Source organism: Leptonotus elevatus, chromosome 1, assembly GCF_054856555.1.
Source record: "Leptonotus elevatus isolate MCC_2025b chromosome 1, RoL_Lele_1.0, whole genome shotgun sequence".
In the NCBI taxonomy this organism is placed as follows: Eukaryota; Metazoa; Chordata; class Actinopteri; order Syngnathiformes; family Syngnathidae; genus Leptonotus; species Leptonotus elevatus.
Window position 1 is genome coordinate 7,090,258 of NC_141239.1, and position 13,325 is coordinate 7,103,582.

The window sequence follows — 13,325 nt, forward strand, 5'->3', positions numbered from 1 at the left end:
AGGATTAAAAAAAAAAATGGTTATTTTTATTTACGTCGTTTAAGTGTTTTTCATCCAAACTAGCCTACTTCGTTAGCATAGGGACTGGGAGTGACGGATTTACGTACAAAATCGGTGTTACGTCGATGTCGTAGGAACGGACCTGTTTGAACATGCGCAATTGCGCATGCGTAAAATATTCGCGAGGTGTCGATTATATTTATGACGCAGCATCCTAAGAAGTGGTTTTATTATTGTAATTTTGATTTTACTAACGCGGCAGTAGACTCCGGGTAGCTATACGTACAACGGGGTTAGAATCACTCGTTAAAAACACTCGTTTTTGCTTTTAAAATAATCTCATTCGCTGCCAGTCCGGGATCTTTGAGAGCTCGGCAGTTCATTCGTCTACATTAATGTTCTGAGGCTAAAGCTAACATTAGCTGTTTTTCGGTCCACTTAGCATTATTTCGTTTTTTTTTTTTTTACATTATCGTATGTTATTTTGGCAAAGCTTGTTCAATACATGGATAAATACTGAAACTATTGCCAGATGGACAACATCGTCTCTGTGGCGCAATCGGTTAGCGCGTTCGGCTGTTAACCGAAAGGTTGGTGGTTCGAGCCCACCCAGGGACGCATGCGTTTTTATTTTTTAAACATTTGTTTTGTTTTTTACTCTTTTCTCCTCGTTGTGCAGTGACGTCAGTACAGGAAAGGCTTCTTTCAACCCATCAGAGGTCACTAAATAGCTGATGATGTCTTATTTACCTGTGCGGTGACTCGGGACATTTTGAAACAGCTCACACGTTGGGCTGACACTTTTGTCGATTAACATCACAATTGTACATTCCGTTTTTACACCCGCAGAGCTGCGCGAGGAAATGTGTTTATCTCACACGGAGCAATCTTTTCATCTTATCTATTATCTAATTTCACAGCAACGACGACACGTTTGATTTGAAACTAGAATGGAATGAAGTCGGAGGAGCTCATTTTGGTTTATTTTTTGTAAATGCTGTTATTACAGAGATCGCGTGTTTTAAAAACAAACAAACTCTTTTTAATATAAAAGATAATATAATTAAATCAAAAGGGGCAAGTGGACATGCGCTTTGTTTCTCCAGGTCATAAATAGACACTTCCCGTTGCTTCCGGCAGGTGGCGTTCCCGTGCGTGTGCACACTGACGAGTGCAGGGAGCAGCTCGAGGCTGTCAAGTTGAGCAGATCATCGCCGAGCAACGAGGCTCACAACGAAGCTCGGAGAGAAGAGAAAGAGATGAGGCGGCTTCTTATGCCAAAAATGCTCACCTTCTCCGGGCTTTGACACTGCACAGGTGTCACCTCATAGCGCGGTGTTGCACCAGCGACCTGGAAAAGAAAAGGGAGAAAGCATCTTTATTCTTGGATGGAAAGTGGAGACTGAGAGACAGACTCATCGGTTACTATAACGACATGGGGTGAGTTTGGAAGAAATCGGTGTTAAATAAAAGCCAGAGAGAAAACATTTGATTTAAGCGACTCAATTTGCTGCCTGAACTCTCTCTAGAAAAGAAGCGTCAAACACTTTGTAAGATGTTTCCTCATCACAGAGAAAGGTAAGATCCTTTTCGTTTCCATCTAGAATTTCTTCCTTAACTCGATTTTTTTGTGCGTGAATTTGGCATCTCACAGGAAAAAATATAGATTATGATAAAACATTCAACATGCTTTCAGTAATTCTACATCAATAGTATGCTTTCTAGTGACCAGTTGTCATTTGGAAATCGTGAAAATATATGGACATGAATGTCGAAGGCGCCAACACGATCTACGAACAGTGGTAATAACTAGCCGAGAAATTTTTGCATATGTTAATCAGCCTGTGTTTGTAAAGCTGCGCTTGTAAAAGATTAAGAAAGCCGAGCTGTGAGTGCAGTGCTATAGCATAAACTCATTCCTGAGCCCGGACCCCCCTCAATCACTATTATGTGGCTTTGTTCTGCTTTTAGGCCCCCCCCCCCCCCCCCCCCCGTTAACCCCCCACAGGGTACATCACTCTGCTAAATGGTCAAAAACTGCACGCCTGGTTAGCTTGAATCATGCTAATCATCAAAATCATTCAGTGTGATTATCAGCAGTCCTGTAACATTTGTTGTATCAATTTTAGCTGTCCCCCCCCCCCCAAAAAAAAACGTTACTTAAAATATGTATTTATCTATACAATTAAATGATTGATTTATTAAAAAATGAAAAACTTAACACATTATAAAAATAAACGTATTTTGCTAGCCTAATAGCATAGCTGTTACAGTATTGCCCAATTGGTTTAAGATATGACAAATTCAACACACAAGAGTCCAGTTGCCTTGATTGAACCTTTCTGGGTTAACATGACCTGGATCATGACAATCTACACAAGCATAAAGGCAAAAAATTAAATAAAAAATAATACAAAATAAAAGGTCATTGATGGGGGGTTTTCTAATGTGATGGCAAGTTAAAAATAACTTGGGCAATTACGCTTTTAGGCTAATGATTTTATTGAATTATTTATTGATTGGTTAATCATAATTAAATTCATTATAAATATGACTGAAAATTAGAATTTATTTGAATTGTAACAAACCATTTTGTGGGGTTTCTTATGTAATAAATTTTTGAAAAATTCTTGTAAATGTCCCAATTTGTTTTGATAAAACTGCACCTTTTGTCACAACTTAATTCTGAAAATGTATTCTGCTAAAATGTGCTTTTTGTCAAAAAAAATTATTTTTTTTGTAAATAATTTTTTTTTACAAAAACATAAGTAAAGTTGAGATTGAGATTTTTTGGTTTTTATTTCTTTTCTGAACACTTTATTTGTAATTTTACATTATAATCTGAATCTTATCCAACAAATAACCGATATGAACAACCCCGACAAAGACTAATCTGATTCAATATTAAATTGTACGACGGCGTATTTGGGCCACGTGTATATATATAATTTTTTTTTAGAGGGCGGGGGCAATATTCTGAGAAAAAAGAAAAAAACTCAGAAATTTACGAGAAATACACGTAGCGTAGCTATAGTCTAATGTGAGGATTCGTTGGTGGTTAATGGGACAAGGAGACGGGTTCATTCTTAAATTCAAACTTTAGTCGTCATGCACCGCAGCCAGAGCAACAACACTTCCTGATCCTCTATCAGCTGACTAACACTATCCAATCAGAAGCTAGCATAGCATAGCTAAATGCAAGTCAATGACGGAGAGCAGCAGATTCGACACATCAACTTTTGATACTAGTACAAAAAAATACCAAAACGTATGAACGTGTAAATAATAATTCTGGACACATAAATGTACAAGTAAATTTTAACAACTTAACTTAAATGCTTGATCGTCCGGGTGTGAACCTTCACAAAGCGAGGCGTCTTCGTCGCTGGCTAGTACATAAGAGCGAATGCTTAACATGATATGGTTAATCTATGCTAAAGCAATTACTATCTCCTTATTTGGAAACAAGACCGAAAAGTATTGGCATAAACAGTCGAGCAGTACGCTACGTGTATTTCTCGTAAGTTTTTAAAAAAAAAAAAAAATCTCTCTCAAATTTGCCACTTTATAAGCGTAAATTTGCGAGTTTATAAAGTGGCAAATTTGCGAGTTTTTTTCTCGGAATATTGCCCCCGCCCTCTAAAAAAAATATATTTATACGTGGCCCTAATACGCCGTTGTAAAATTATACTTATGTAACAGAAAAGTAACAAACAACAACAAAAACAAGTGCACTTCCTACCGATCATACACACATATTCCAAAGACAGATAATACAATTCAGATTTACAGTTCCAGACCAGGTAAATTATTCACGTTATTTTTTCTTTTGAAATGTTTAACTGCTGCTAAGCATGTCGACCTAACAGTATATTGATTTGGTTTCAGCATGATTCCGAAACAAATGGCTCATTATTTTTCTGTATGTGGCCATTAGAGGAAAAAGTTTGGATGTCGCTGCTTCAAAACTAAAGTGAAAAAAAACACAAAATAGCTTGTTAATTTTCTCCCATAGTTGATTAGGAAATGTTATCAAACTCATCAGCGCCGTTATGAGCTGTCCAGTCCTCGGTTCAAGACCAGAGCAATATCGGGGAGCAAAAAAAGCAGCTCCAGTGACGATGGGGAGGATTAGCGTGGGATGACAAGGAGAATTATAACACGGCTGTCGAAAACCCAACATTACCAACCTTCATGTGAGGGAGCCTGAAAGGAGGAAAAAGCAGTTCATGTGGTTTCTTTTCTTACATTGTGAGCTCCCGCAGAAGAAGCTCACACTATTGGATTTGTGTGTCACTAATGGGGTCAGGTAAAAATGTACTATTATGACTGGCAAAAAAAAAACAAAAAAAAAAAACACTTCTACTGGGACTACCACAGTCACACGTAAAAAGGAAGACGTGGCCTGGTTTTTCACCAGGGTCATACTTGACCCTCTTTCAAGCAACATGATGATGATGATGATGATGATGATGGTAATGATGATGACCAGAAGGGGGACGATTACACCAAGACGGGCCACATGCTGCTCCGCTTTTATTCACATAAACTTCAAGATGTACTTCATAATCCGTTTGAGTCACACTGGAATTGAGTCAAGTGAAAACATTTGCAACAAATTTGCATGGATGAAGTGGTGCAGTGCTGTGTTGTGTTTTTTATTTGTGGATGCAAAAGTCTACACACCCCTTCCAAACGCATGTTTTCGTGGGGGGGGGGGGGAATGAGACCAAGACCATTCCAAATCCTTTTACACCATTAGTGTCATACACAATGCACAAATAATGTAGTTGCATAAGTGTGCACACCCTTTAATAACTGATGTGGCTATGTGCGCACATTAAAACTCATGTTAAAAGGTCAGCATGCACCTGCCACCATTTAAAGTGTCTCTAATTAACCCTAAATAAAGTTCAGCTGTACTAGTAGGCTTTCCGGGAAATGCTCGCATTTCGTTGATCCAATGTGGAAGTATTGGAATGCAGTGACAGATGCTAATGTATTCAACTCTATTGTCTGACTAGTTAACTCATTCACTCCTAGCCATTTTCACTGAAGCAACCCCCTTCGCTCCCGGCTGTTTTACTGGATTTTGACAGCCCACAGAATATTGTGTTCTATTGCTATAAAAACATGAAACCTACCAAAAGAAAGATTAGTGTCTCTTCATTCATCAAGAAAAAAAAAGTAGATTTCAGTTTCCATTTTGCAGCAATTAGCTAATTATAATCTTCATTGTTCACAATCTGTTAAAAACACAGGGGGGAGGGGGGCTTTTTGCAATGTGGCCCTGGTTGAGCTCTTATACTCCGCTGCCACCTGCTGGCCGTTTTTTGTAATAACTACCATTGCTTTAAGCGACCTCTTTTGGTCAGAGACTGCATCAAAACCTTCTGTATGCTCTAACATAAAAACAAAACAAAAACGTAAAAAATACGTTTTTGGGGACCATGGTAAAATAGAACGTATTTTTATGTTTTGGGGAGCAAATGAGTTTTCTTTATTCGCCGAGAGAAGTTTGTCTTTGAATGTCAACATTACATTATTACAGGCAACACGGACACAATCATGCCCACATTCAGTACAGTTGAAATTGTTTTGATGAAAAATCTGTACAACCAAAGATACAAAAACATTTTTTTTTTTAGTCTTCCAATAGAATTGACCTTTTGTTGTTGTCGTTTCCCTCCAGAGAGCAGCCGATCTTCAGCACGCGGGCTCATGTCTTCCAGATCGACCCCACCACCAAGAGGAACTGGATCCCTGCAAGCAAGCATGCGGTCAGCGTGTCTTTCTTCTTCGACTCCAATCGCAACGTCTACCGCATCATCAGCGTGGGGGGCACAAAGGTGAGAGACGACCGCGGAATAAATTACGGTTTTAAATTGCAAGAAAATAACAAATAAATAAATCTGGATTTGGGGGTGCTTCGCTTCTTTAGGGCCTGTACGCATTGATACATATCTCAACGCATGCTGTGCAATACGGTTCAAGGACGGCGCATTCACATCTTTGAAATCAAAAGGGATATTCTGATTCTAATGGCTTTTCCTTACATCCCTAATTATTCCCACTATAAATTGAATATATCATGAGACGAAAAGTCATATTCTCTGAAAACGAGAACTAGCTAATGTTGAAGACGTGGTTGATAAAAGCGTCAATACTGCAGGGCATTTCTGTGGCTGCTCTCTGGATTTAGATTATGGACAACACATCAAGTAGTGGCTAGTGGGGGGTGGATGGGGTGTGTGTGTGTGTGTGTGGGGGGGGGACTTTATCTGATCTCTTAGCACCTCGAGTCTGACCCACATTTGTATGGTCAGCGGCCCAATCTTGCCGGGGCCCATGTCGGTAATCTTTCGCTGTTGCCTGCATCCAACACGTTACGTCATCCATGGCAAGGCAGAAGACAGACGACACATTCGGTCCCACGTAATCATTTTTGGGCAGGAATATAAGGACACAGAAGCGAGCGGCTTCCCCCGCCCTGGCCTGCAATTCCAGGATTTCAAGGGTCATTATTAGAGCACACGGAGATGACGTCACAAGCTTTATAAATAGTCATTTCATCATGTGCTCAGGGTGAATCGTCCACTCAGACTGGTGAATCTGTGCTGCAAACTTTTCTGGCATTGTGGATTTAAAATATGCCCCAAATGCTCTTTTTCTTGGTAGGCAATTATCAACTGCATTGTTACACCCAGCATGACATTTACAAAGACATCCCAGAAGTTTGGTCAGTGGGCCGACAGCAGGGCCAACACGGTCTACGGTTTGGGCTTTGCTACAGAGCAACAGCTGCACCAGGTAACGGCTCCTCATTGGACACGCGGGTCCTTTTTAAATAAAAAATGGTGACTAGTTGCACACCTCCCATTTTGAGTTTACCATTTGATTCATAGGTCAAATCGATAGCTAGATTAAATAGGTAAAATAGCTAGCACAATTAGATACATTAGAGAGCTAACAGCTTGCTAGATAAAAATAGACAAAATAGCTAAATTAGATTTCTAAAATGGAAAATCGGTAAAATGTATTTCGGGATGGGGATTATTAATCCTGGATTAATAAACCATGGCTTCATTCCATCAGCCCTTTTTCTTTTCGGATGTAGCGATTTAGTAAATGTTGTGTTGGGGTCTGTTGTAATAACATGTTAAAAAAAAAAAAAAAAGGGGAGGGGGGCTGAAATAGCTAGCTAGATTATCCATCCATCCATTTTCATAACCGCTTGTCCTCACAAGGGTCGCGGGGGTTGCTGGAGCCTATCCCAGCTGGCTTCGGGCAGTAGGCGGGGTACACCCTGAACTGGTTGCCAGCCAATCGCAGGGCACACAGAGACAAACAACCATCCACAATCACACCTGTGAACAATTTGGAATGTTCAATTAACCTGCCATGCATGTCGTCTTTGTGGGAGGAAACCGGAGTACCCGGAGAAAACCCACGCAAGCACGGGGAAAACATGCAAACTCCACCCAGGAAGGCCGAAGCCCGGACTCGATGTCACGTCCTCCGCACTGGGAGGCGTGATAACCAGTCAGCCACCGTGCCGCTTGCTAGCTAGATTAGATATCTAAAATAGTTAGCTATATTACATTGCTAAAATAGCTACCTAGATTAGGTAGCTAAAATAGTTAGCTAGATTAGGTAGTTAAAATAGCTAACTAGTATAGATAGCTAAAATAGCTAGTACAGATAGCTAGATTATAAAGCTAATATAGCTAGCTAGATTAGATAACTAAAATAGCTAGTTAGATTAGGCAGCTAAAATAGCTATTTTAGATAGCTAAAATAGCTAGTACAGATAGCTAGATTAGATAGGTAAAATAGCTAGCTAGATTAGATAGGTAAAATAGCTAAAATAGTTAGGATAAATAACTACAATAGTTAACACAGCTAAATTAGATAGCTAAAATAGCTAATATATACACCTAATTGAAAAAGGACAAATTCCTTGTATATTTTGACATACTTATACCAATAAAGATGATTCTGATATATTTTTTGTTCTTTTTGTCAAGTTCTCAGAGAAGTTCAAAGAAGTGAAAGATGCCGCTCGTCTGGCGCGAGAAAAGTCCCAAGATAAAGAACTGGCCAACACAGCCCTCAGCATTGCTGCACCGCAGGTGAGCACAGCGAGTCTGCAAAGTCAATAAAGTCCAGTGCTGAATTGACTCGCACAGAGTTGATTTGAGCAAGTTTATTTATCTCCATCCAGAAGTGCAGGTACAAAGGTGGCGTTAATCTAACACCCTGTACGAGTTCACCTACTGCTAGGCGATTAACCCTGTGACACAGCAAGTACTGAGGACACCATTTAACTCCGAAAAAAATACACTTTGGAAGTTAAAATTATCTCCGACAAATTTGACGCTCCGTTTTTTATTAATATAGCTGTTTTGAAAGAAATCAAAAAAATAAAGTTGAGTAAATTCATAAACTGGCCAAGACTAGTTGAACGCCCAAACCCCCCCCCCCCCCCCCCGCATCCAGTTATTAGATGGGACCGCTGTGACAGAACGGAAGGAGGAAGAAATGAAGCGAGCGGAAAGAAAGGCAAAAGAAAGATGAAGTGGGTCACTTATCTCAGAGGGGAGCGACAGTGAGGAATGTAGGACGGTGGTAAAATTATCCCTGCAAATGTATTCCTCTTCAGCCCTCACACCTCAGACCTGCGCCATCAATTAGGAATCGTTAACAGTCCCGCCAATTCCTTTTAGTGTGACCCGCACCAAATTCAAATTCAAAACGCCGTAAGTCCATTCCATCCTTCCCCCAATTTTTTTTTTGTATTTAAGAAAATAGCACTGTTATATTGTGCTTTGCAAAAACAACAACAACAACACTGACATTATTAAATAATGTAAAGAATTAAATGACTTTTTGCTTCAATGTAACAGTGCTGCTCCCTCTGTTATGTGTGCCTTGGCCACCTGGGGGCAGTATGATAAAGACATACATCTTATAAGCACCCATTTCAGTGTTTTATAACACTGGTGGACCAGCCAGGAGATACAGTATCTTAAATCTGTGTTAGCATGTTAGCTTCAGTGCTAACATTACTGTTGAGTTGTATGTCTGGGTAGAGCTAAGTATGGTTGTGAGGTGTTGAATGATCATAGTTTTGTGTTGACTTGTTTCTTTCTTCTTTTTTTTCTTTTTTTTTTTCGTGATGGATTTCACCTGTAGTTCTCACAGGTGAGTCGTTTCACTTTTAACGGATTGATTCGAGTTCAAATTTGATATCACTTGTTCTGTAGCATCCCGAGTGGCGAGTGCATTTACTGATCTGTTCCTCAGGACCTCTCCGACGATTTCCAGTCCCCTCCAGTCATGTGCGTGAACGGGCCTGAGGACAAGCTGTTTCGCAGCCAAAGCGCAGACATCACGCTGTCCTCTGAGAAGGAGCGCATCAAGAAGATGCTCTCCGAGGGGTAACTCGCGTCTTCTGCACGCAAAATATAGTACACGCATTTCAGTAAGTTCCATCTCTTGCCATGAAAGGAATCCATTTCGGGAAAGTTGTTATCAATGAAAGAGCAGATAATTCGGTTTTTGGCAAGTCATTTTCTAAAAAAAAAATTAAAATAAATCTCACGTGCAGGTTAGAGACACAATTTAAAGAAAGAAGAGAAAAGAAAAGTACTTTACTCCTGGTTTTGACCTTGGACATAGATGTTGGACAAAACATTTTTTTTACTCTCTATAAGTTGAAGTCTAAAGAATACACGCATAAAAGAATGTCACTAATGATCACATTTGCATACAAAAAAGTATTTCAAAAAATCCTAAAACACTGCTGCGCTGCATAACCGAGCTAATATTAGTCGTTAGTTGCAGCTTGTAAGGCCATCATTGATTACATTTATTTTACAAGCCGTGTTCTCTCAGCATTGACGTAATTCTCATGTCATGTTTTAATTAGTTTGTCATCATTGGATTGAACACGGCCACGGATACACTAAAAGGTGCTTACACCTAAATATCAACATGAGTAACTCGCCGTTTGCGTATTTTTCAGTTTCTGGAAAATGGTTGCCAAAGTAGAAGCGAATCACAGGAAGGCAAATCAGATTCCATCTCACTGATAATAATGTAATGTACTGTAAAGATTTTTTATTTATTTGTATTTTTTATTTAACAGGTCTATCTGCGAGATGAACCTGGAAGCGGAGCTCTTCACGCTGCAAGACAGCAATTCCAAGTTAGTGGTGGCGTTACATGAAGCTAACGCTAACGTGGAGCAGTGGAAGAAACAGCTGGTTGCCTATCAAGAAGAAACCGAAAGGCTCAGAGAGCAGGTGAGCGGAACCGCAAATTCAGATCTGAAGATGCTTTTTAGGTGGCGATGGTGAACGACCACACCACTTGGGCCTTAAACGCAACTGATGCTGTTCCTCATGAGTTCATCTCTTGATTTTGACATTTTTCTGCACTACAGCAGTCCACAATGCACAAATTCACTTCTTTGTGTGTCTTTCTCAAACACCCTAAAATGCCACCATGGCCTTGTCTAAATAGGAATCGGTGTCAAGGAAGTATGTTGAAGTCAATCATCGCAACATACAGACAAGCTTTTTTTATGATGGGGAGGAGTTAGGTTTAGCCAGGCTTATTCGAGGAAGTAATGAGTCTTCATCATTCTTTTTTTTTTCCTAAAAAAAATTACTTTAAATCGGCACCCATGGAGTCACCTATTTTTGGATATTTGTTGTGGAAAATAAAACATTCAAGGTTCATTGGCATTTTTGAGGATTTTTTTTCCCTTCAATGCATTTCAACGGGCATTAATTATACACGAAGATCAAAAGATTAGATAGAATAGACTGCTAACAAAAATAGCTAGTTAGATTAGATAGCTAAAATAGCTAACAAGATTAGATAGCTAAAATAGCTAGCTAGTTTAGATAGCAAAAAAAGTAGCTAGATTAGAATAGCTAGCTAAAATAGCCGGGCATTAATTATACACGAAGATCAAAAGATTAGAATAGACAGATAGCAAAAATAGCTCGCTAGATTAGATAGCTAAATAGCTAGTTAGATTAGATAGCTAAAATAGCTAACACAGCTAGCTAGATAAAATAGCTAAACTAGCTAGTTAGATCATATAGCTAAAATAGCCAGCACAGCTAGCTAGATTTAAATAGCTAGCTAGATTAGATAGCTAAAATAGTTAGCTAGATTAGAATAGCTAGCTAAAATAGCCAGGGCATTAATTATACACGAAGATAAAAAAAAAAAAAAGATAGAATAGACAGATAGCAAAAATAGCTAGCTAGTTTAGATAACTAAAATAGCTAGCTAGTTTAGATAGCAAAAAAAGTTAGCTAGCTCAGATAGCTAAACTTGCTAGTTAGATCAGATAGATTTAAATAGCTCCCACAGTTCCGCTTTTTATGCTCTTTCATGTCACATTTGACCACAAAGTTGAATGTAAATACACAAAGTCCCTGGAGAGGCCTTCAAAATTCAATCACATTTCATGTTCCATTCCAAATGAGTTTTCCCCGCAACCCTCCTGCAACCCTTATCAATAACAGCTTTACCAAGTTTGATCTCAGCTCCGCGCTATTGATCCCCTAAACGTTCATTACTCAGGTCACTTTCACATCCGAGTGGATTTAGCCGCCGTTGGTCCGAGCTGGTTTTGCTCCATGTCCGGGTGAGAGGACCAGGTGGCTGAAAGTAAAATGGCTCACGTCTCTGTGGTGGCGGTGCGAGAGGAAGAGGAGTTTGTAGGACAGCCATATCCTACTTTCATTGGCCCACTTAGGACCAAAAAAGAGAGATCACCAGAGGGAGCTGGCATCTGCTCATCTGCTTCTCTTACTTTTCTGAAGATTCTTTCAAGCCCACTTGACTTTTATAACAATAAAACCACAGTCGGGTTGACAGTTTTTCAGTACTCTACTGTATAGTGATGCGTTGTTTGTTACGTAACAACTATTTTCTTATGTTTGTGTATTGTGTGCGTTGAGGTGGCTGACCTGGAGGCCCACGGCGGTCACGGTCCCAGCGACCTGCTGAAGGACGAGCTGACTCAGTCTCTGGAGGAGCTGGAGGCTCTGTTGAAGGCCAAAGACGAGGTCGGAACACTTTCATCGACATGTAAAAAAAAAAATATATATATATATGTATTCAAATACTTTTCCACACACTTTGTTGTTCCTTGGCAGGAGATTCACATTTTGCAAAGCAAGAAGACGAACTACCATGAGATAGAGCGCGAAAGAGATCAGGCTATACACAGATTGAGGGTAAGATTACGTTCAAGACGATATTTAGCAGGTAGTTGACGACAAACGCCAAAAGCCAAAAAGCGCCATAGAAAATGGACTGCATGCAGCTCTTGCATCGGTCCCAATAGATTGCACAAGTGTACCTAATGAAGTGGCCGGCCCATGTACCCGTTTGCTTCTCCGCAACAGGAAGTGGAGATGCGCAATTCCGAGCTGGAGCGTCGCATCCAGAACACGGAGCGGAACTTGAGCAACTCTCTGGAGGATCGAGATCACATGGACACCGAGCTCCAGAGGGCCATCGAAATTCTAGACATCAAGATTTTTGACCTCAACGACCTCAGGCAGAGTCTGGTTAAACTCATGGACAAATAAAAAAAATAATCAATCAAAATGCAGAAGTTAAAAAAAAAAAATCCAAAATGGAGCTGCTGAGCACAAGAACCATCATCTTGTCTGCGGGTCTCGCTGTATAGAAATCGGCCTAAGCTGCATTTTACATGTTTTTTCTTGTCTGATAATGTAGCGCTTCATGTTGCTTGTCGGGGGGGGGGGGGGGGTGAATTGCAATAACTTCAAGGTAACTGCTTATGAGTGCAGAGTGCAAGATGTTTATGAAACTGGTGCTTAATAGTTTTTCATTTCGTATGACCATTGGATTATAAATGGCATATTATAACAAATAAGAGGCCTTGCTTTACTGTACATAAACTGCCTTGTCAGCTAATCTGCATACAAAACAAGCGCACATTATTACTAGCGCAGCTGAAAAACCCATTTGTTGTGTGTGTGTAGCTTTTATAGCAGCAGTAAGACAAGCGATTGAATTGGATAACATTCTTAAAAGGTCAAGTAAGAAAAGAAAAAGTCTGCTATAGTATTTCATACTATATTTGGCAAGTCACAGATGAATAAAGACACCAAAGATCAATGTTTAACCAGATAGCTGTTAAGGAATTTTAGCGGCTTGCTCTTGTGCACTATAAATCATATTTTGAAAAAGGAAGTATATCATATATATAAAATATAGTAAATGATGCAATCTCTAATGTTATATAGTGCAGCCATAATTAAAAACTT

The 13,325-nt window shown here is 39.7% G+C and overlaps 1 protein-coding gene and 1 non-coding gene across 4 annotated transcripts; both read left to right on the top strand.

Moving 5' to 3' along the window:
- Positions 1–32: 32 nt before the first annotated feature.
- LOC147180521 (homer protein homolog 3-like) lies at positions 33–12,931 on the top strand. 3 transcript variants are annotated; one of them, XM_086072482.1, is made up of 11 exons: positions 33–590; positions 1,141–1,440; positions 1,530–1,578; positions 5,693–5,849; positions 6,679–6,810; positions 8,028–8,132; positions 9,307–9,440; positions 10,151–10,307; positions 11,985–12,092; positions 12,183–12,263; positions 12,435–12,931. In XM_086072482.1, exons 3-11 carry the CDS (start codon positions 1,556–1,558, stop codon positions 12,618–12,620), a joined length of 1,083 nt encoding a protein of 360 aa, XP_085928608.1. In that variant the 5' UTR covers positions 33–590; positions 1,141–1,440; positions 1,530–1,555; the 3' UTR covers positions 12,621–12,931. The 3 variants fall into 3 exon arrangements, with proteins under 3 accessions (XP_085928608.1, XP_085928607.1, XP_085928605.1); XM_086072481.1 differs by having other exon boundaries at positions 576–719; XM_086072479.1 differs by lacking the exon at positions 33–590 and having other exon boundaries at positions 597–1,440.
- Positions 545–618, top strand: trnan-guu (transfer RNA asparagine (anticodon GUU)). Its single transcript has one exon. It is a non-coding gene; the product is annotated as a tRNA-Asn (tRNA).
- Positions 12,932–13,325: the final 394 nt, after the last annotated feature.

What these genes read in the sequence shown, in the direction of transcription:
- LOC147180521 (XM_086072482.1), top strand. Translation starts at nt 1,556, where the DNA reads ATGTTTCCTCATCACAGAGAAAG. An exon ending in AAGAAGATGCTCTCCGAGGG is followed by an intron (nt 9,441 to 10,150) that starts GTAACTCGCGTC and finishes TTTATTTAACAG; the next exon opens with GTCTATCTGCGAGATGAACC. An exon ending in TGTTGAAGGCCAAAGACGAG is followed by an intron (nt 12,093 to 12,182) that starts GTCGGAACACTT and finishes GTTCCTTGGCAG; the next exon opens with GAGATTCACATTTTGCAAAG.